At 40.1% G+C, this 25,043-nt stretch overlaps 1 protein-coding gene across 7 annotated transcripts in view; it reads left to right on the top strand.

The window, feature by feature from the left end:
* LOC105692376 overlaps positions 1 to 24,737 on the top strand; it is a 166,100-nt gene extending 141,363 nt beyond the window's left edge. For all 7 annotated transcript variants that reach the window (XM_048660044.1, XM_048660046.1, XM_048660045.1 and 4 more), the window contains one exon: positions 22,095 to 24,737. In XM_048660044.1, the coding sequence (XP_048516001.1) occupies positions 22,095 to 22,352 (258 nt within the window). In that variant the 3' untranslated portion in view covers positions 22,353 to 24,737. The remainder of the gene's footprint in view (positions 1 to 22,094) is intronic.
* The last annotated feature ends 306 nt before the right edge of the window (positions 24,738 to 25,043 follow it).

Here is a 25,043-nt window from a genome sequence, read left to right as displayed (position 1 = left end):
ATCCCCATTTTTATGGTAAAAAATGCGAAAAAATGGGGATAACTCGGTCATTTTTGCAGATAGATCATTTTTTCTTTCGGATTCGGATTCCTGAGCTCAAATTACATCAAGATAGACTGAAAAATCAATTTTTTATTTTTCACCCCAAAAAGCTGAAAATTGGCGATAACTCGGTCAATTTTAGAGATAGGTCAATTTTTCTTACAAATTCGGATTCCTGATATCAAAATACGTAAGAAAAGCATATTAAACCCAATTAAAACAATGATTTATTTTTTGCCTAAAAATCGAATTTTTTTTTTGGTTCTTCAAGAGTAATCTCACATATAATCAGCTCAGGAATCCAAATCTGAAGGCCAAAATCATCTACTCATGCAATCGATCGAGTAATCATTAGGTAGAAATTTTTTTTTGCTTGAAATACCCCACTTGATAAATTACTTATTCAAAAAACGAGTGGGCTACATCAGAATATCAAGTATAAAATTTTTTCCAGATCTGATTTTTTTTTTTTTTCATAAGGTACAAATTCTGCCCCCATTCTAAGTGAATAAAAAAAGTTTTTTGTTCAACCCACCCTAATATACATACTACTGTACATCGGATTGAATTGATATACAGTTGGCCACTAACTTGGCCGTTGCTAATTTTAAACTAATGGATCGATTTCGAAACGTTGATTGCAATTAGCAAGCAATTGCACGCCATATTAACTGAACTGCACTCGACTTTATAATACGTTATTTTATTATATGGATGTATACATATGTACATATAGATATAATTTAAAACCTATATAATTACAATTATCGTTATATTATGCTACTGACTTCTTACGCTCCGTTGCATTGGGATATCTATAAAATATGAACTACGTGCACACGCGTGTATATGCAATATGTATCATATATTCGCATTCGCATAAAGGTAAACGAAATACATTATCTATATCTGTATGAAGTTTGCAATCAAAGGATCTTTCATCACCCGGCAGTGATTTCCTTATAACGTGATAGCTTTTTTCACCGATTTCATATGCGTTTCTATATCTTATTATTCCTCATTCTTGATTTTCTTCAATTTTTCGAAAATACAAAGCGCGCTCATCTTAATTCAAGTCTACGTACAAATATACCGCCAATCACTATGCATAAATCACATCGATAAGGAATTTGCATAGTTATCACCCTGTATGGGTATGTATATGGTATAATAATAATTATGAACTTTGGATATCTCCCGTCTTAATCTCCGGCTAAATGCATTATTCATAGGCGTGTTCAGAAGTAAAAGTTCAAAGTTAAGATACCATTACACACAGGTACACATACTACTTACATACGCGCGTATTATAAATATTACATACACATCGCTTAGCGCGTATACAGGTATTCTTCCATACACATTCGAGTTGGTTGTTTTTTTTCCTCTTTTTTTTCGTACCGTAGTACCAATTAAATTAATTTATAGAAATCCTAGATAATATTTATGAACTTGTACGTGTACGGTACGTATGTAATACGTATTGCACACATACGCCTCGCCCTCAAGCGTTAGATAACAAGCAGGAAATCCAAAACTCATCCCGTGTAATATTTATACGTAAAAACTAAAAGCCAACGAAACCAAAATGAACAAACGAATGGTTGAAAGTGAAGAAAAAAAACCTTCGCAATTTAATAAACCATTAAGATTCCGTGCCTCCGACCTTTGACCGTATTTGTATGGATATGAAATATAAACCTTGAAAGCTGAACGTCGAATTGTCAGCCGAGTGAAGAAATTATCATAAACTGCTAACTTCGTCATTAATTTATATTTCACCTTTCTCGTACGTCGTACACATTCCCAATATAATATATAAAAGATCGTCGATCGCGGTATCGAACTTTGAATTCTTAATCATACCGGGTATTTTAATCTTCGCCATATACAGGTAATACCGCCTCCATCGTTCCCGACTTTTCATTTTCTTTTACATTATTTAGTTTTTCTCTTCGTCTTTTGTTTTCGGATTTTTTGATCCGCTATTTTTTTTTCTCTCCCCTCCTCTTCCGACTACCTCGCAATGTCGTCCTGTCGCGCTGTCAATGATACAAAGCCAGTGATTATACGGTGAGTTAGGAAGGGCCCCGTCGGATCGTTCGGTCCCCGAAGCAAGGAACGGCGGCGCGGCGTCGCGTTCCCCGCGGTCCCATTGACACTCGTTTTATTATAGAGTTCTCAGATCATGCTCCGCGAACGGATCCATATAGATGATATCACGTGGGACCGATGTCGGTCCACAATGGGTCCTGCGAGACTAACTGGAATCGATTACTTTGAAAAAGAAAGAGAACTACCGGGGAACTCGACTCTTTTCATACACGTAACGCGTATCATAGTAGGTATACAGGCGATCGCCGTTCCGAGAGTATTTCGTTTCCTCCCTCTCTCTCTCCCTCTCTCTCCCTCTCCCTCTCTTTCTGATTCTTCATCATTATTATTATCAACAGTTTCTTTTTTCCTCCCCATCTTGTACGCGGCCAAGAAAGTGGTGCCTACTTCTGGAAACGACTGCAACCCTGTAAAAAGATCGCGTTATCGAATGTGCGGATTCCTTGTACAATATGTTTGTTACCGTGCCGGAAGAGAATCCTTCAAACGTCTCATACGTAATTTATTGGACGATATTCATTCATTCGCGCGCGGTGCTACGGATTTCGCGATAACCTTGTACAAAGTTGAGGAACAAAAACGAGAAAACCCCCTTCCACTAATTTATAACGGCATTACAATAATCGCAAATTGATGACAGAAGTGTTCGCACAACGCGTGCGTGCGCGTACGTATCTGTAAAATCTCCGACCCATCCTACGATCTAAGTGGCAGATGTATATTATATATATGTGTAGGTATAGAAATTACTCGATGGCTCTTGCGGACACCGGAAAGTCGACCACCTGTGCCACATACTTTTTCCTTTGCTAGTCAGGTATTCGAGTGTAAGTACGTACGTCGTTCGTCAAGAGCGATCCAATTATCGTTTGGAATACGCCTAGAAAAGTTTACTACACGGTATCGGAGGACTGTCGCGAAGTGTCTTGTTCATACGTATAAATATACCGGCGTGAGATGACGTGTACAGGATGGTCCGGAGAAAAGAAAAGAAAAAAATGGAAGAAAAACAGCGGCCCATTTTAAAGGGGGAATAGAAGTCGCTCGCATTAACGAGCAGTACCGCCGGTCAACCGTCGTTTTTCCTTTTTGTTCGTTTTTTTTGTTTTCCAACGGGACCGTGAAAAATGGAACTTTCATCTCATGTCGCGCTAATCGAATGCAAGAGAATCGTCGATGACTCGTTTACGGTATATATTATTTGTTAATTGTTTGGATTATTGTTAACGGAAGGAAGGTGTATACCTATTTACGTACGGTGTACGAATGAAATAAAGAAATGGAAGGAGAGATAAAGAGAGAAAAAAAAATAAAGTGTGCGCGATGCTCGAGGACGCGGAACGAGCCGCGGTAAGTTAGTCGAGCGTCCCTCCCTCCAACCCCTGAAGACGAAAGGTAGAAGAGAGAGAAGAACCACCACCCACCACGATATGCTCGATCTGTACCTATCTACAGGCGATTCTTTGGACAGATCTGAATCACCTCATCTCAATGTAACCACTCGCCGAACGCTCTGCGGATGGTAGTAAACTCATTTTATCATATTCTTTCTTTTTGCTATCGATAAATTCATTCTTATTATCCGAGTACTGTTATAGTAATTCTATGAAGCGAATTGAAACGTTTTATATTACCCGTTTGGTGAACGCTCCTCGCTGTAGCAACGAAAATGACAAAGAGACGAATAGAGAGCGGAATGAAAAAAAAAAAAATACGTAGGCACGATAAAAAAGGTACGAGAAAAACTGAAAAGAGATTTCAATCGAAACGGTGAATAATTATGTGGACAAAAATATTCGCGCCCGCTGTACTTTGGGACCGAGCGAGATAAAACGAGGCGCACTTCGGTCAGGGGTTACGAGGGGGTACAGCCCATTCATAAATATCAGTTGGCTAACAAATCGGAAAACTGTCAAGACCATAACTTCTGTGGTTGGTGCCTGGCGTTAACCGGTACTGATTTACAGTGTCGTTAATTACATCGGCACTGAACTCGACGACTGGTCTATAGCGAAGGTACTTACATACCTACGTACCTATGTATATATGTATATGATATTTTGTACTCCACAATAATCCGAAGCTGCAACGCACATGGTACGGCAAACCAAAGTGCGCGGTTGTTTTCAACGGGGTGTCTATACGCAATAGAGGGATATACTATACATATATATATAACACCGTGGAAGAAGATGGAGAGCCTGTATATCCTCATTCTGTTACTTCTGCAGCTTTTGCTTACGCTGCTGCGAAGCGTAATTATTTTCAACGTATGAAACCCGTTCTTCTCACAAATGTCCGTAACAACCGCAACGCAACGAGTGGAGGTACACATCGCGTCTTACACGTACGGATATACTTGCTCCCCTTTTGATCTGATATACATATATATATACATGTACACAAAACACGGTGACGAACAAACCCAACGAACGAAGAATCAAATAAATGAAACAAAAACGCTGCGACGATGACGATCATCGTCTCGTTTTCCATCTACGGGAAAATTCTCTTTTTCTCTCATTTTCCAAAAGTATGAATACACCTACTTACAATTCGACAAATAAAAGAAACCCCTCGATAGCGTATCGATGAAATATAAAAAGAGAAAAGCGAAGTAAAATGAGAGGAGAAAAAAAGATGCCGATGTTCCGCACCGATTGGTCCTCACCGACTCGTCCACTTCTGCAAACAGTTGTTGGCCAATGCCGCGACCGCCTCGTAGCTATATAAACCTGGTTGGCGGGGCAGCAAAGAGAAAGAGAGAAAAATCGAGGGGGCGAGAGGGGATGGAGAGTAAGAAAAATAAAAAGGAAAGGGAGAGAGAGAAAGAGAAAGAGATAACAGGGAACAGGGAACATTCCTGCACGTCACTGTGGCCGCCCAGTGGCTACCCGCGTCCCGGCTACGGGAGACTCTTATATAATTAACCATTAAATTATAAGTTTGGCTATTGAACCACCGCGAGCAGACTAGAAGTAATTACGGTGCGAAAAGAAAAATAAAGGCGAGATAAAAACTCGACGAAAGAGAGAAAAAAAACAAAAAAAAAAAAAAAACGACAACATTATAATAATAAAATAAAATAAAATGAAGATATTACAATGATTAGAAAAATGAAACCAAAGAAAGAAATTTACGGATTATAATGAAGAAAAAAAAGCAGGTATGGTACATAGATTATAGTGCTGTATAAAATGAATAAAAAGAACCGAAAATAAATACCTATAATGAGGAGGGTGGAATGAAAGAGTACAGCGACGAAGGAGAAAGCGGACCAGCTACCTTACATTATATTTTTAAGAGGGACTCCTGGATATGCGGGATATCCCTCGAGATTAGGTGGCTACTTGAGGAGAATGATTTCTTATTTTTTTCTACCAATTACCTATACGTTATATTCGTCTCTCGTAACGATTGTAACGATGATCGTGCGATCGTTACCGCATTTCTTTCTTCTAATCAACGTTTTAAACCTGATTAATGTCGTGAAGAAAGATTTGCGAAAAAGGATAAGTACGAAAAATAGGAAACTAATTCGTTTTACAACAGCTTATTTAAAATACATGATGAAAAGAAAAAATTGAACAGGCTGTGAAATCATAATTTTTTTTCTCAACGAGGTAATCGAAATCAAACAGGTCATACGGTGAAATCCAAAAAAGTCTGTAACAAAGTTTTACCCACCCACGTAGAACTGAGATATCTCTAGAGTTTGTCGAGATAACGGAAATGATCAGCTTGAGAGCCCGGCTTCAATTAACATGCGTTCATTAGCATAATCCTAAATTTGACGATAGAACGATTGGAGCAATTATTGACGACACGATTGTCTTTCATTTTTCGGAAAAAACACCAAAATCGTTATTTTATCGTTGTTATTCGAACGCAAATTAGATTTAATTCGATATAAAATTTTGCGGACGTCTGTACGTGCGGACGGCAGGTATTCGCGTCCATTTGCGCGACACGCCTGCGACATGCGACCCCTTATACGAATTAAGCTCCTCTGTTTCTGACGCTGATGCTGAACGTATATATACCTACATACATACGTATAACGTCTCGTCGTATAAACAGCTGATAGAATCGCGAATGCAGAAGCTATTTCTCCCCGCTATACGTACGTACCTACAGCTACAGCTACTATATGCTCGCGCGTTATAGCGTGCGGAGCTGATCGATTCATTTTAATCAGCTCTCGAGAGGCGGCGCATTTTTTTTTTTTACTTTCCTTTTTCTCTTCCTTCTCTTACTTTCGACCGATCCCCGTATACGCTCATCCCGTCACTCCGTCGACTTCAACCGCGTCACCGCGGACGCGATCGATAATTACCTACGCGAATGAGCGAACAAATTTATCAATTCTATGTTGGGGAAAATGAAAAATCGCGGCTACTTATTGAGAAAAGTCGACGCGGTCGATCGTCGGACGTTTTTACGTGTGGGTGGAACAGGCGGCGTGGCACCCCGTTTCAACCTCTTTAGAAGCGACCACACACGACGACGCGATCTGATCCTCGCCTTACCTTATCCCTTACCCCTTTTCGCTCCTTTGTCTTCCCCCTTTGACTCCTGAGGCGCTCCGGAGCAGAACTCTGTATACATCTGTGCACGTACTCGTACATGCAGCTGTGTAACTTACATGTGTGCGGACGTCAAGAACTGTGCAGGCTGAAGCGAACGCGGTATGTCCTGTGGATGTACGTACGTATACGTATACCTATGTATATATATAGTTACATACATAAACATCGATCGAGATGCACTTTGACTTTTAAAGCTCGTTCAAATAGCCCACCGTGGAATGTTAGCCGAGTGGTAACTACCTCGGTTTGTTAAGGTGAAACGTGAAATGAATTAAGATTCTCGTCAAACGAAGAAAATTAATTTAACTCGGTGTCGATCGGCAAGTGTAATTATAAAATAAGGAACGATTTGAAATGCCAAGTCGAATGACGAAACTATACGCAAACTTCGAGGTTTGTTTTTTTTTTTTTTCCCCCCCACATTTCGTACGAGTATAGCTCGTCAATTTTTCATAAATTAGTCCATGACGCGAATGAAATCCCGAGATAGCTGCTCATCTTTCTTTAATGAATCTTTTTCGTGTTCGTGTTTCGAATACTTGGTTTAAAATTCAATTTTTTTTTTCTTCCAATATCGTTCGCGACGAATCAAACGAGCTCTCGATTTCGGAGGTACATAATTCGGCAAAAATAATTCGAGCTTCATTTTTCTCCGTGGAACGTATCGATTTTAAACTCGATGTGGAGTACATATTTTAGACCTTATTTTTTTTTTTAGTCAACAACTGTCACACACCATATCCTTCACGGTATGCGACCATAAAAGCCACAGCGTAAGGAGCTGTACAGATGACTCTGTATTACAAGCTAATATATATATATACCTGCTCTACTTTGTGGGCTTACGGTAATTCGGTTTCTCTCGATCGCACAGCATCGCGGCAGTATAATGTACGGCAAACAAAACGTGCCGGTTGCACAACCAATAACTAGACTGTGAGTTGAATAGAAATATATATATATGTATATATATATATTCAAAACTCGCTAACCAACTACATGCGACCGTACCACACCGCAATTACGAGACGTCGAAAAATAAGATGAAAAAAAAAAAGTCAATCAACTAGAAGGAATAGTATCGATTAAAATGTAATCAAAATGGGAGCAAAACGGGAACGCCGCGTGGTACACATACCGTAAATACATTCAGAAATTCTAATACCATAGGTAGAACCGTGTACGTAGAACAGCGATATCACGGGCTACTGCCATACGACGATCAAGGGCGGCTTTTCAGTTCTCGAAGCGATCGAGCCATTTATAATCTATCTCAACATAGGCTGAACGAGAAAGCCCAGGGCGCCGATTCCTGATCTTATGTCAAAGCTATTACTCCGATCGGTAAAGGACGCATTTCCTAGAACATCGATCGTCAGTCGTACTCAGATAATGAATAATGATTCGAATATTTCCTCTTCTATTCTGTCTAGTTTTCTTTCGGTGTACATACGGGTGGTGTAATTTTTTGTGCAACTGTAACTTGATTCCGCTTCAAATGAACATTTAATAATTGTGCGACAAAGGGTGCAAAACTTTCCACGCTCATTGAATGCCTCGGAACAATCAAGTGTGTATTATATAGCCGCTGGATCGCATGTGCACGATGACTTGAAACGGTAATAATTATCACCAGCCGTACCCCCCGTTGACCCGTAATTAATATCCTTTAAACCTACCCAAGTTCTTTGTGCGATAAGATTGAACCGTATACGTGATTCTCGTTCTCCAACTCATCCACAGTTTCTAACACTCGTCCGTTCTCTTTTTCTTTCGTTATTCAGTTTTCATTTCTTTCATTTTCACAGAGTACATATAATAGTTAGTTACCCGTCCCCCCCTTCGTTCGGCTTCAAGGAAATATAAAATAATTTCTATACCGACGCGAACGTGTGTACGATACGTACACACGTGTATCGCGTGAACATGATACGTTACGGTATGTAACGTACAGGTTCACCGCGGCGTTCGCAAATCGATTATCATTTCAACAAAAGATTATTAAGTATAATGCTCGAGTGTACGGGAGAATAGACGTGTGTATATGTAGGTATATACGGTAATTTGTTAGATGAATTTTTCAACGCTTGTCATTTGTCTAATACCATCGTCCTTTCTCATTCTTTTGTTGCAGGTAAGAAACGAATTATAAATGGATACGTACGGTACAATGCACGATCTACTTCTCACTTCTTTGTAGTGCAGTCTTTTGCCGAGATATACGTAAGTCCGTAATTTAAAAGTGAAGCCCTAATTCAGCTATTATAATTCGAGTATTTACTTCCCTTATGTATTACATTATTACAGGTACGATAGTATACGTATGAACGTACACGTGTACACATATTGTAGACACTTTCAATACGTATGGTTACGTGATCAGCGTATAGGGAACGAGTTTTAATAATGCGAAGATGTGGTACACGTTGTGAACCCATCGTACGTATTGAACGTCGCGTCGTTATTTGAGACCCGCGAGAACCGAGTGGCAAAAGCGCGACAAGTTAGAAACGAAATAGGAAAAAAATGGACGAATAAAACTTGAAACAACGAGAAGAAAGAAAAACCGAATAACTACACGGTTGTCACAATTGTTAAGGTCATTTTTTGGAGTGAAGTTTTACCTTCTTTTCTTCTTTTTCATTTTTTTTACTTTGATGATTTGTCGATTACCCGATGTGCGTTGACGCATACGTGTATACACCTATACGGTGTAATTTCTAATACACGTTTTATTTGCAAATAGGCAAATTCCCGCAATATTTGTATATACAGCTAGGTGCATTATTGTTATTTAAAGTAACAAAGAAGAAGAAAAACAAGAATTCTGCAGAATTTCCTTCGCTGCAGCGAGGCACGTGCGCCGGTTATTTCTGCCGATAAACAATAAACAACGGTAGCGCAACAGTATGCGTTTTCTTTCACTCTGCTGAAAACTAGCTATACCTATACTACAAAGTGAACGTGCTAATGAATACATAATATCGGAATTTGAAAATTAGTTTGCATAATTTAGTTGAAAAAGTAGTATATATACAGTCAAAAGGTAATTCGAAACAATAATTTTACTCGCTGTGATGCAACTAGTTATTACATGTGCACGAATCTCCGTCATCGTAGACGAATATAATATAATTCGTTCAAATAACCGCCATGGCGCCTCTACCCTGTAGTCTTCAAGTGAACGCAATTTTTTTTTGTAATTCTTCATCGATTTTTCATTCACCTTGCAGCAGCGCGATATCAGTTAGAAGAAAAATAATTTTTCTCTCTTTTTTTTTTATTATTATCCATTTATTTTATTCGATTTTTTCTTCGAAACTGATGCCCACTGCTGTGTATAGCTGCAGAACTTGGCGGTTCAGCTTGCAGGACATGATTGCATTTGCATTATACACGGGTAAAAGGGTACCCGCGCAGATTTATCTGTCCCAGAGTTTATTTATTTAGAGTTATGGCAACACGGCAGTGACCGAACCGCGCGCCCCGACCAATGCCGACCAATAACGTATGGTAATGGTCACTGCCGTCGCCGCGATTGATTTTTTATATATTACAAACGTACGATACTTTCGTCGGTCGAACGGGGTTGCTTATCCATCCGTCCGTCTGTTCATCTTGACGATATTTTATCCGCCGCTCGTGTCTCGCCGCGATTGGCATTGCCGTTGATCGAAAAATTTATAGAGAACATTCCGTCCATACACAGTGCGGATATGTACGCGTGTACATTTTTTCGTTTTATGTGTATCATCGCGGTAACGATTCAAGGTCGTGCAGAATCCTTTCGTAGACTCGTAGCGAAACTCATCTCGAAGTTATTACACCGATTTTCCCTGCACGACATGATTCGCCGCTATGGAAATTATCAACATACCGACGCAACGCCACGCGCGCAACTCTTATTCTGCATTAGATATTTCTTTTTTTTTTTTTCTTTTTTCTTCGCTTTATACTTTTTGTTTTAATGTACGCTCGTAGCTTCTTCACATTCTGCGGTTACCGCGAGATACGCGACGCTGTGTGCGTTTAATGTAAACGGGATCGAACGCTAGAGTAGTTTTAAATGACTATATACCTCAGCATGCTATCTCGGAAATGAAAGTACGTTGTACATTCAAAAAACCAAAAAAAAGAAACGATCGCTTTGTCATATTGAAAGGTTGGAGACAAAAAACAAAAAAAAAAAACTGATCGTTATACGTATGAAGATTAGAAGTTCGCCTTTCTTACAGCCGTCAATTGTAGAAGGTAATGAATTTTGCACAGGTTTCTTTAATCGCGTCTTCGAAGTACTCGCCACGTCGTCGTCCTGGGTGCATACCATAATGACCTGATATGTGACGGCAATATCCGACTTTTCTCAGCCAATCCCCTTCCCTGCTTTTATCGTACGATAGTACCCTCGGCACTCTACCGGATAGTATACCGCGGCTATGAAGTCTTAACGTTATATCGACGGATGCAATATACTTTCTACAGAACATGACACTTTCTCATATTTATAGAGTCGCTGAAGTTGAAACAACGATCTCGTATGTACTCATAATGTACTTATACGCCATACGTATGCTCAAAGTTGGCTTGGGTGAGCTTTGGTTTTATTCGTTGGTCCGGTATCGCGGATACCCACCCACCTACGTCCTTCTGTTCGTCGTGGATTCGATCGCTCATTCGTTGTATAAAATGTGATACGGATTAGACGGTTTAATATCTTACTTTGCCACACGTGTTTCAACCATTTCCATCTTATTACCTCACGGAGTATTTATGTACAAGTTGGAGATTTCGAAAGGTAACCAACATCACCACCATATTACCAGACCCTCCGCGTTCAAGATTGAATTACGACTATGGCGGTACTATATACGTAGGTACATACGATTGGAAATGATCATGTGGATATTTTCTCTATTTTGTTGCGTCTTTTTTTTTTTTTTTCTTTTTTTCTACATTTCTTTTTTAGTTCCTTACATTACCCACGTACATACATATACACCTCACGCGTCGGAGCATCTAGCTCGTGTGCAGAAGATACTCTTTGTGAGAGAAAATCTCACAATCGGTAACGGCCTATAACGTCGAGTGTGCGGTAAGTGTGGTAATGTCTATTGGATAAATGAATTCCTTACTCAAGAATTATTGGGATATTGAAAATGTAGCGGTTAATAAAATCGTGGAACTTTATATTGGCGCGGATTCGTGCGCACGCCACATTAATTAAGTACACCGTTTTATGCGTCGTTCGAAGAAAATCTCACGGAGGGATATCGAGGTACACCAATAACCGTCAAGTGTAACGGGAAATCTACGAAGATCGGGGAAAAAGAATGACAACCTAGTGGTTATAGTGCGCGACATCGCCTTCGGGTTCACGGATGACCAGAGACCGGATAGCTGAGGCTTTTTAGACGCCGTGTACCGGCGGTAACACAGCCGTTGACCACTTCGATTCTTTTTAAAACCGGCGTTATATTTTTTTTTCTTTTTTTTTTGCTTTGTTTCGTCGTTGCATGTCCTTTGCGTCCCCCCCCCCCCCCCCCCCCCTAAGTTCTCGTGTCGTCGGTTTGTAGGTACTTTGACATGAGAGAGGTACAAAGTTAATCAATTAGGAAGAAGAGCGAAACGACTATCAACTCTCGAGTATATATGTAGTTGAAGAACGAACGGACGGACGGACAGACGGACGGACGGCGTTCTCGGATCGATTTCTGAATCGTTTCTTCAATCACGTACCCGTGTACACTTCGGCGTTCGAACACAGTCGGTATTGGAAACGAAACGAGTCGACTACCTGCCTGGATCACTCCGGTTCACGGACTCACCACTATGAGACGGGGTCTCACGATCATGATACCCTTTATGCCGGATTAACCGCTTCTTAAAGACCGCTTAAAAGGTAATTCGGTTCGTTCGGAATTATTCTTGTGAATCGACGAGATTTTTCACCGTTTCAATGACCGAAAAGGTAAAAAACAAAAAAATTATACTCAGAAGCGATTCTTGAATGGCGCAAAATTCGATTCAAGAATACTTCCATCCTGCCGCGTCCGCGATATACTTTTATAACTATGTACTACAAATACTGCAACATCATTTCGCGTAATGGCTTTCGGTCGGAGGACGAGGACGAGAAAAAAAAAAAAAAAATAGGGAGAAAAAATGAACAATCAAAATGGCGGTACGTGTTAGTTATTATTTGGCGATATGATACTCGCGGAACGGGTTCAAGGACCTCGCGCTCGGGGATTCGGGGAACGAAAAAGTTTGGACACTTGTTGGTGTCCAGAAAAGATCAAAGGTTGCCGCTAAGGGGTTCTCCGCGGGTATTCGTTTTATAAAGCATCGTTGCTTATATTTTGAGAGACAGTAGTACAAGGTGTCTCCAAAGTTATTAGCATTCAACAAGCAATTAGTTATTTACTTGTCTACACATACGCCTTTGAACTACACCGCGTTTATATACATGGTTTTATATTATACTAAAGCGATTAAATAGTCGTATGGGTATATTATTTTATACTAAACACGACGTGAACAGCGGGTTTATATCAAGAGTTTCTAACAATATTCAGACAAATTAATTCCGTAATAATTGCATCTTTACGGGTTGTCTCGGTGGTCATTACATGAAATTCCACCTAATTATACCATTAAAATGAAATTTATATCATTTTCGTGTTTTTTTTTTTTTTTCTTTCTTTTCATTCTTTCTCTTCTATTCGAATGTACAAATTTTCTACGGTATTAATCATCATTCGTGTCTCTCGTTGGGCACGGTGCATTTGCTCCGTCCGCACACCCCGTCTCACCGAATGTCACACGCGAAGTCATTCGAGAAGATGGAGATCGATAGGCTGCTCCTGCTTTTTTCAACTCACTCGCTGGAACTCCATGGTTCTGCATGCCGCGGTCATTCGTGGTCGGCTTTTGTCAGTCTCGTCCGATAAAAGATAGCGGATATATACCGTAGCAGCGGCGGTTCACATACCAACAGTGAAAAGCAGATCTCTCCGTTTCCCTTTTATTTTTTAGTTATATTCACAGTCCTTTTTTCCCATTCTTTTTATTTTTTATTTTTTATTTTCGTTCCTCTTCGCCGCAGCAACACCGTGTAACTTCATGTACCGTATTTCTCGATACCCTCTAGTACCTCTTCGAATTCTTGCTATGCGTTTTCTGTCAACTTGGCCCCCCGACAGCGTGGTCGACGACAAACTCGACGACGAAGCGAGGGTTTCACGGATACGTGTATATATTATATATATATATGTATACCTATACTGCAGGTATGTTGTGCTCTTCTGTCCCGGTGGCGAACAACGTGTAACCCGGGATGATATCTTGTATCGGTTTGTGCCATCCCGCTGGGTCGGTTCAACCTTGCAAGAAAAACGGAAGTGTATGTACACATATACGATACGGAACAATGGAATTCTAGGATGATTCCGACTCATCGAAAATCACGATCCAACGAATCAATTCACCCTAAATAAAGTTCGACGCGGATCGTAACAAGCGCTTGGAAGACCCTGAAGGTGATCGAACGTCCGTAAATGACTTCATCGTGACTCTTTCAAGCCTTAAACGATCGATCCGGCTATTTTTCTAAAATTTGCGCATTCCTGAGCAACCGATTACTCTACGACCGTGAACTCTGTTACCTACCGGTGCCGCTGTTACTTCTACAACAGTATCAGCAGAAGCAGCAGCAGCGGCGGCAGCAGCGGTTCTACTCGTATAAGTCATACACGTATGTACGTACGTAGGTACGTACGTATCGCAGGGTGCTGTTGCGCATAGGCTCGCGACTCACGTGCCTACCAGAGTAGATCTTTCCGCGATATCTACCTCGCGGAGGTCTAGTCTCCGTGTGCAGGGTACGGTCGCACCACATGTCGAGTAACCGGGTTCACCGGAGGTCATTGCAAGGTTGCCTTTCAAGATATACCGTGCAGGCGAGCTCGCCACCGTACGAATGTGCCCGTCCAGTCGGACCGCGTCCGAGTGCAGGATTTTTACCGGCACGGTTTTCAAAGTATCGCCAAAACGACGTTGATTTCCCTCAAGCTCATCCATTCCATTCGACTAACAAGAGGAGGGAAGTTATTTCACTCGCGCACGAGTTGGATATTTAGAAGGATATTTCTCTCCAACCAGTCGAACCGTATGGGATTCCGTGTTATTCCGTGTTCTCGTGCTTTGTTCGAGCACCTCCGATGCATTACAAAAACCACTTTGCACGCTGTTATTTCCTGGAGATCGACAAATACCATTGACTTCGTTCTGTGTATAACAGATCTCGAATCTTATTTGCCAGATAAATCGTTGTCCACCCTGCCGCAAATATCGCACTTCTATATACGAGGACGTTTATTCTTACGCTCTTCGAAACGTCATTCGTTTCAAACTTGGACAAAAATAAGATAATCGTCCGATCGGAAATCTCGCTGTATATTAGGTGGAAACAGTGAGACGGCGAATACGTTATGGTAACGGAGGATCGCGTGCCGTGGATGTTTAAACCCTGAGGAGTGATCAGTCGACGCTTACGGTCCGCGCGCGGTTGCTGCTCGCGATCTGTAACCGGCAACTTGACCACCGCTCGCCGACCATTCTGCTCAATGAAATATCGTTGTTTCCGTACCTCCACAGCGCGAGCCGCTTGCCTTGCCTCTCGTACACCAGACCTTCGGAAACTTTTTCATTCTATACCCACCGAAAAATTCAAACCTATGAGAATTAAAAATGATAGAGGCGCGCGGCGAGCGTAAGATCAGATAAGAAGAGGTGTTCGCGAAAGCGTGTAGCTTAGCTTCGTTACCGGGAAACCAGTTAGTTATGCTAATATCAACTTATAAACCCTTCATTACCGTTGATGAGCAATCAATACGCCCTCCCGCCCCTCGCACGGTGCTTCCTACGCCGCCTTATTTTCACCCTAACAGTCTCGCTTCTGGTTGTTGCGGAGAAGCGACCTCTCCCCTCGTTTTCTCGTCTACTGATGCTCTTCGAATGTCCCTCAATTATACGGTGACAGTCTACGATGAGGCAAAACACCGTGTCGAGGGGCAAGAAACCCTCGTTTTTTTTTTTTTTTTTTTTTTTTTTTTTTTTTTCTTATACCTAAGCTCCACAGGTATAGAACCTACGCGATTAGTTTAACCGATCCCGTCTATTCTCTCTCCTGCTCTTCCGAATCCCAACAACTCTATCCCAATCACGATGACCGCGAAGCAAAGTGCGGAGAAAATTCTTGTACCACCTTAAAGTGATCGGAGTTTACACTTCCCTGCGATTGTATCTCATTTTTATCTGTACTCTTGATATTAATTGTTTTTTCCTTTTTTTTTTTTTTTTTACAAGTGTCTTACAGACCCACCGGATGACCATTATCATTTTATCAATTTAGAAACTCGTACTTCGCTCATCTGATATTTCGCTTACGAAAGTGGAGCCGATTTCACAATCAGAGCATGCCAATGAAGCATCGTCCGTCCATCAATCATCCTTTCGGTCTATTTAGTTTGATTGATAAGAGTAAGAGTTGAAAAAAAGAAAAAAAAAAAATGAAATTGATTAAGGATGAAATTCTCTCTTCTCCTGTTCCGTTACGCAAAATTTTAACGGACAGCGATCAATGACGACAAAAATGTTGCGATGATTCGAGTCGCCGCTCAACTTTGCACGTGTTGTAGTGGACCTAATCGAAAAGAAGAGACAATATTTCGCTACCGGCTGCAACACTGGAAAACATACCTTTAACGGCGGTGACCGCGAACAAGTGAGACACGGGAATCTAGATCCAGATCATTACGCCGAAGTAAAACTTGAGCGGAGGTGCGCGGTGGTGGTTACGGAGCGGATGGAGGTGCAGTCCTCGACCTTGTGTTCCACTTGCTTCGGCCCGGTGCACCGGAGAAATGGTTTCCTCTAGCGGAAGCTGAAACGACTTGACGTCTGGTTATTGATGTCTCTCTGCGGACCTCGTTAACTTGTCGTTACCTTTGCCTCCCCGGGCTACGCACGATCGCTGGGAGGTTTGAATTTTGTCCATAGAAAAATGACATTACACGCCTCGAAGATCAATCGACGAAATTAATTGTCGAATTGAAATTTATCGCCAATAAATGCAGTTGCGAAACGCGTACGTGTTGTTTGCCGTACGGTTCGCAGCAGTATCCTTAATTACTTCAAGGCTGATGCATCAGGATTCCCGACGACGGTGTGGTGTGAGAAGAAAAATAATGTAAAAAGAAGAAACCGAGAAAGCACAAGAAAACGAACAAAACCTGCGGACGCGCTAAAGAACGCGCGGCTGTGGGTTGCGTGATTTAAAAACTGAATCAATTAACATTTCGCCGTATGATATTAGCATATTTATACATACCCACTTCTTAAATCTCGCGATTATTGGTCGCGGGTGCTCCGCTGGTCCTGCCCAAAGAATGTTTGTTCAAAGTTTCGTGACGTAACGCGTTTTAAATTCATTTCACGCATATACGTGTACGCAGCTCAAATGTAGTTTATCATCGCGACGACGTAATGAACTTTATTTGAATATAGATAAGGAATTTCACGATCCGATCGATCTCCTCGAATTCGTTCGACGTGCGTAGGTACATACAAACGGGAGCCTCCGGGTCGTCGTCGACGCCTTCGAGCTTCCGTCGAGCCTTGGCATCGGTATAGAACCTGCATCGAAACCTGTAAGAATCCCAAGGAATAATTGGAGACTCGACGATCCCGTTTCCGCTGGAAAAGGAAGGCGCTTCGGTGCAGCATGAACACGATGTGCCGCTGATGCAGCGGCAACGGCAGCGTCGGGATGTTGATCTGGTTAAGCCGGTGCCCGAGGCGTATGCCGGTCTGCGTCCTGGCGTTGGGGGGGCGTCGCGGGGTGACCTCGCCAGGGCGTGGCAGGTCACCGGTCCTCGGAGAGCATGAGCTCTCGGCATCGTCGTCGTCCCGGCGTACCTATACCCCGCGACGCCAGACTCGACCCAACCCAACCCGATCCGAGAATAACCAACCTCACCTTAGGTAACCCCGTTTCGCTCATGCAGTCCACTAACCGCTTCCTTACCCCAGCTGCTGCGCCTTCTCTCGCGTACGTGTGTTCATGCAGGCTACCCCTCCTATGTATCACATTTATATATATATATATATATATATGTATATATGTTTATATATTATATACCATATAAATATATATATGTATAATACCGCTGACCGCAGCGGCTTCGCCTCGCCATACTTTTTGCACTAGGTATATTATATTTACCCATACACGTTTGCCGACCATTGAAATCTCGCGTGCGCGTCGCTTGACATTTCTATATACCCGTTTTTCAGTTTCTCTGTGCTTTTCGTTTTCATTTTTTTCTCTTTTTTTTCTTTTTTTTTTTCTCCGCTTCCATCGGTTCGTATGTTATCTTACCAGGCTTCGCAGGCTTATCGTGCCGACCCTTTTTATCTCCCTTCTCCTCTCCTGTGGGATTTTATGCTCGCGTGAAACATTAAGTCCATGAATTATGGATACGTGAAAACCAGTAGATATGGAAAAGTTCGATCGTTGATGGAGAACAGGTGTCTTAATTTAAAAATTATTAATTATCGATCATCCATAAACACACATCTGAAATGAGTGCGCGTGTACGTCATGCATCCTGTTGACCTGCATCATGCGTACACCAATTCCAAAGGCTAACGAATCCGTAGCCCAGTTTCAGAAACTGTTTTCTCTTGAATTTTCATTTTCATGATTCGATTTTAGCAAGTTCATACCGCCAAGCATTTGATTCTTATACCTTTGCTTGAACATTCTCTTTTTTTTATCAGTGCAAATCAATCGATTGCAATCAATGACATCTTTTTTTTAAACCCAGGTGAGATGCACCGATTAAATGATCCACCGTCCGATTTATTCAAGTGTCCGATGATTTATACGATTTATATAATGCGTACACGTATGATTCGTTCGTGTAGAAAACCAGTGTACGTTTCGTTTTGTTGACGATAAATTTATCAAACCCACGCTAATATATATATAACAGCTGTCAAAGTCTCAATTCTTTATTATGGACAAGCTAAACCAAAAATCATCATTAAAATGACCTCCCACTGATTTAATATAAAAATATATATCCGTACGTTTCAATGTCCCTCGGGCAATATAGAGACGATTTTCAAACAAATTTCATTCGTCTCCTCGTACAATCTCTGGGTTGTCAGAATTTAAAATTATTTCACGTGATTTCCTGACAATCTTTCATTTAAAAACAGTGCAAGGACAGGACGCCCACAACAAGTGTTCATTTTTTTTCCATTTTTTATTTTTTCTTTCTGTCGGTTGCGCTCATTCCGAAGACTACTTTTTTTTTCGGTTCTTATATATATATGGAATATTACGCGTACATACGGTTGAGGTATGCAAGATGACGACGGTGATGATCCGCGAGTAAAGTACTTGAAACCCTTTTGAAAACTAATACGAAATGTTGGCGGCGTCGAGGGTCAACGTCGGACGTAGTTGCGGTCACGAGGATATATCATCTTCTTGCCGCACCGCAGGCGACCTGCGGGAAGACAACCTGTATTTTCTCCACCCAGTTCCAAACTCCAGGGGCCCCCGGGGACCCCTGAGACGACGGACGACCTGGTCGGCATCAATTATCCCTTCTTCAAACACGTTATTAGCGAGTCGTTCCATAACGCACTATACGCGAGAATCGAGATAACCACCACATCGACTGATTTTACGTACGACGTACCCGATGTGTACGTGTATAGGTGGGTACGTTTACAAAATCGTCTCGGACATTCGGACCCCGGGCCACCTAAACTCAAAGTTACCATTTAACGAAATATATCTATACGCGCTATACCCGCCTATAACGCACCGATCGCGCAAGCCGCCTGATTAAACGAAACGTTCTTCGACTCTTTCCATTCGATTTTTTGTCAGTATTTTTTTCTCTTCATTTTTTGCCGTCAGCGAACGATGTGCAGGTTATTAATGATCCTTAAATTCGCAATTTCAACTTTACCTCTTCAAATCCTCGGGACGGCCACGCGCTGCGGGAAAACTATCTTTTTGGTTTGCGTATTACCGAATCGCTTGAAAGAAGAAAAAGATAGCAAATGAAAGTGTAACATTTGGTTTTCTTAAAGAACGTAAAAAAAAAAAAAAAAAAAAAATCACTGGGAACGAAATAGAAATGTACGTGTTATTCAATTCGTTTTAATTTCGTATTCGTAATATAATATGAGATAAACAACACGCTGCACGTGTTATACTTGTAATATATTTGCGCTAATTGACTATCACTAATATGGGCAGTCGTCACAGACTCTGCGGTTCGTAATTGCTCTTTAAGTTCCACCGCAAAGAATGCTAATGAATGTCTTCTCCCACCTACCACACATCACCCTTACAGGTATACCATGTTTTTAACCTTTTTTTTTTTTTTTTCTAATTTACGCTACATTATAATATCACGTATTCCGACTCATTGTAACAGATTAGTTTAAATTCCAACACGTTCTACAGGTCGTACAGTTGGAAAATTAATACATACGTATATGCATAGTTATACGTAGGTAGGTATACGTATGAAATCGCGTGCCGCAGATTTTCCTCTGAATTACAAAAAAGAAAAATATCAACGACATTTTCGTAAAGAGAAAAACAAAAAAATCATGGTTTCCAATTTGTTTAATTCAAGTGCCAGGTTTTTTAAACATTTTCGTCTTTTCTAATGAACTCGGATCTCCTTGTTTCTAGTTCCCCGAGCGCGAGGGGTGATTCATTTATTATTTCGTTTTTGTATTCCGTTATTTTTTCTATCAATTTGTTGGCAATCTTACGGTATAATTTTTAGCAATCTTCGAGAGCTACCTCGCCCCTGTGCGAAGGTGGCCCTGTACACGTACAGCTGTACAGGTATACAGTCGATTATAAAACACGAGCGTAATCGAAAATGGGAGCTGAAAATTACTAGCGTGCGCACTTCAAGATCCGCAGCAGCTACCTCGGTGTATATACCGGTCATTAGCGATCACTCAAGCTCAAGGTAGTGTAGTAGCGACGACGGTAAAATACGTACATACGTAGTTGTATGGATATGTGTTACGTCCGTGTATACGTACAAACAATCTCGTGATCAACATATACATATACGTTATTACATCCAACACCGGCGAAACCAATGAGGTCGACTAGTTGCACGCGTGCAGCAGCTGGAAATACGCTGAGGGACCGGTTGCCTCGACGGGCTTCTACCTACTCCTGAAGATTCCCGGTTGCGAGCTAGCTGCTGCCGCTGCTGTTGACTGCTACTATACGGCTTCTGATTCCAATTCTCCTCCTGCTGCACCTTCGGACGTATATGTGTATATATTATACGTATGTACAAAGTATGTTTACGTGTGCGTATATCTATATATATATATTCTGGAGGTAAGTTCGTAGTTGCGTGTGCGGTGCATCCGATTCCCAGTTAGAGTTTGTGCTACACCCGGAATATTTCATTCATAACGAGTAACAGTGTTGGTTGAACGTATATTCTAAGAACTAAAAGTAGTAACGTCGTCGTCGTTCGCTGCTGCTGCTGCTGCTGCTGCTGCTGCTGTTGCACTGAGTGCTGTTCCTTCTAATTGCTTGACTGGTACCTTATACTCGACGGCCCTGTTATAGGCATGGGCCATTTTACCTTACGCGGCACAGGTGAATGAAATTGTTTCCCCTTCATTCTTTCCGTGTATATTCACTCATTTAGTTACCTACTCACTTAGCTTCTCAGTCGGTCTTTCTCAAGATATTTATTCGCCATCCCACCTGAATAAATGGGCCCTACTACCGAGAGATGCATTTATTTCCCCTCGCATCTTGTGCAGAGCGCGGGGTTTGATTTATTATATTTGAATAAAAATTATGGACGGGCTGTTTCTTGACCTTATCACGTTTATTACGTTAATTTGCGTATTTTAGGTAGATTTATATTAATCGTAATATTCTACTTCCATCAACTCTTAATTATCTGATTTGGTTTGAGTTATTTTGTTCGAACAAACTTGGAATACAGGAAAATGAAGATTTGTTGCCGAGAAAACGAAAAAATCGTTTGTTGAATAATCAAGAAAACTTGTTCGGAGTCCCAATATTAACATGCGGTACAAAATGGCATCATATTCCGAAAAACATCGATAAACCAGATGCGATGAAAAGATAAAAAATCAAACAGTCGTCAAGCTTTTGCGACTGTCGTCAGTTAGAATTATCTCAACCTATGGGAAATAGCATTGTATCATTGTGTGAATGAATTTTTTTTCACTTTGCTGTTGCAGAATTTTCGGGAACACCGTATCGACGGTGCGGCTCTTCCTCTTCTTTCCGAGGATCACCTTACGGGTCCGATGGGTATGAAATTGGGTCCAGCATTAAAATTACGAGCGCTTTTAGCGCGTAAATTGGGAGCTTGTACAGTTTGTCTTCACTGTGCTCACTGTCATCAAACTCCACTTCCCGCGTTGAGTGCGGCAGCTGCTGCGGTAGCCGCAACTCAAGCGGCTCCCGGAAGACGTCCAAGTAGTACCGGAAACTGACAAATGGCGGCGGAGACTCCGCAGCAAGGGCCGGAACTTGATTTAAATCGAGCCCTTAGAATAGAGCGTCGAACTATTCGTCCCGTTCGTAAACCGGATGTTGTTTTTAAAAAACCAATCAAGCAATGACGTTTGGCTTACTTCAAAAACTACCTTACATCAGAATTTTCGGAGACTCCGCCATCTTTCTTGTCTATTTTTTTTTTCTCTCATTTCAGTCGTTTTTGTTTTATTTCACGTTCAAATGATTTTAACTTTTAGTCTTATTTATTCAGCACTGGGCTTATATTGCAAAGCCTCGAACAGATATATCGTTCTATTTACGTACTTTGCTTTTTCTGCAATGACAAAATGCTGCAGGTTCTTATTTACGAAAACGAAAAGAAAAACGGAAAAAATCATTCAAACGAACGTTGGTCCTGGTTTTGGAGAACGGAATTAGTCAGGGACGAATGAAAAAAAAAACAAACCTAAAAGAAAAAGAACAACAAAAAAACGTTGCTTCATAACAACCAGGCATGATTCCGGAATCGTAATTCATTTTTTATTTAATTCATTTTCTGTTTTTCGTGTTTTGTAAATTTATTTCTCTTGACCCTTTTCCTGGAGAGGGTTTATCGTTTGCTTGGATGCTCGGTGGCCACGTGACCAATTAGAAATACCTACGTGATCAACCGCACCGGTGTTATATTTCATTTTAACCCAGCTCTTGGTACGAAAAGATTCTCCGGAGAGAAAATCTGCACTCTTGAACTTTAGTTATTAACGTGTACGAGTATTTCCTGACCCAACCTCACTTAATTATTTTTAGTAATTCATACTTGGTTGGTACTTAAAAAAAAAAAATTGCAAGAAAGAAAATGAGTGCAGGATAATTAATTTTCAAGTTTTAGCCAATCGAGTTCCTGATTATTTCCCTTTTTCGTAATTCGGACAACTTTAATTGAAAAATAAATCTCCGCAACAAACTTGCGATTTTAATAGCTGCATGGGAAACCCGTAACTTATGTTATTCGATCTTACGTTCAATTTAAATTAGAACGCCAAAAAAAATATCCAAAAGTATACCAATTATTATATACTATACAGTAATATAAAGTAAAGATGGAAAAGAATGCCTTCACCTGCTGAACGTGTCTTCCAAAAATAGGCATTTATTATCATCGGCGCGTTTTCGCCAAACTTGATGAATTATTGCAAATTTATATCATCTATCCATGTAACAATTAAAATTATACTGCAGTGCCTTGACAAAAGTAATTCCGTAATCTTACATCCGTGAAAAAGTACATAAATATGTACATAACATGTATATAAACATATAATATGCATATATACATATGTATATGAAAAAGGACTATACATAATATGATTAAACGAATAATAGTGAGTAATGAACACTGCGGTCTTGATTCTTGGGTACTTATATGATAAATTTGGTAGATTGTTTAATGAGACAAAAGACCGTGACCATACAAAATAAAAAAAAATTTAACGTACATATTCTTATTTTTACGGCGGCCTCGTGGGCGGATAGATATATAAATATAAGTTAGGCAAAGAATATATTCGTATTTTGTGTATATATTTTGGAATATACATATATAGAAATAAAAATAAGTGGTACCATGTACCTTTGTGCAATAACAATAATGAAAAAAAAAAAAAACAATTTCGACAAAAAATAATATTTAGCTAGTACATTACAAATTTGAACAAAATAAATATATACACACGCACATAATAATAATTGTAGGAAATACGTATTTGCTCAAATCGTTGTTTCTTATTTATATATTTTGACGAAGTTTTTCTTTTCATTTTTTTTTTATGTTTCCATTTTTAAAAGAAAAAAAATTATACACTAAATTATATTTTTGCTATTGTCATTCTATACGTGCAAAAAAATTCTTTGGTGATAAAAAATGAATCAAGTTGAATGAAATGAAATGAAATGAAATGAAATTTAACGGACGGTACGATGCAATAATTTATTATATCATCTGACTTATAAAGCCTATATGTAGCTATATATATGTATCGATGATAAATAATGTACATTTTCAATAGTAGTATCTATTTATTTCGACGTTAACCGTTGCCTTAATGTATTCATAACAAATATTACGTAAAAAGAAAGCCTAGATAGTGAATAGTAAATAATTATATTGAATATTGGATATAAAGATATGTATATTATATATTATATTCGTTTAATGTAACTTTAAACCCAGTTCATTCAAGCAGTATTAGTTTTACTTGAGGCTGATTTTACTGCAGATCATTAGAAAAAAAGATCCCCTTTTTCCGGGACTTTCAACAAAGCCAATTCTCATATAAATTCATCATCGAATTCGAATTCATGACTCCTAATATGTTCTCATAGAGAGAAAAAAAGTTCGTAAAAATTCTGTCTTTCCGTACTTAAACCCTTTTACATAATTGTATCTTAAAAACGGGTAAAAAAACCCACAAAAATAATTTCAATTATTTTTACTCGATTACTTTCTATCCAATCGGCAAAAAATCGTCAACGGCTTTTTTACTTAATTATTTTACTAAAAGTACACACGTATTATATGTAATACAATGTACATATTGCTTGAGCATTTATTTATATCGTGCTTACGACTCCATAGTATTTTATTTAGTTATTAATAATTAGAGCGATACATCATGCGTTATGTCAAT

The sequence above is a fragment of the Athalia rosae genome, chromosome 1 (assembly GCF_917208135.1).
Source record: "Athalia rosae chromosome 1, iyAthRosa1.1, whole genome shotgun sequence".
NCBI lineage: Eukaryota > Metazoa > Arthropoda > Insecta > Hymenoptera > Athaliidae > Athalia > Athalia rosae.
Note: the sequence above shows the minus strand (reverse complement) of the source record. Positions and strands in the feature narration are given on the sequence as shown.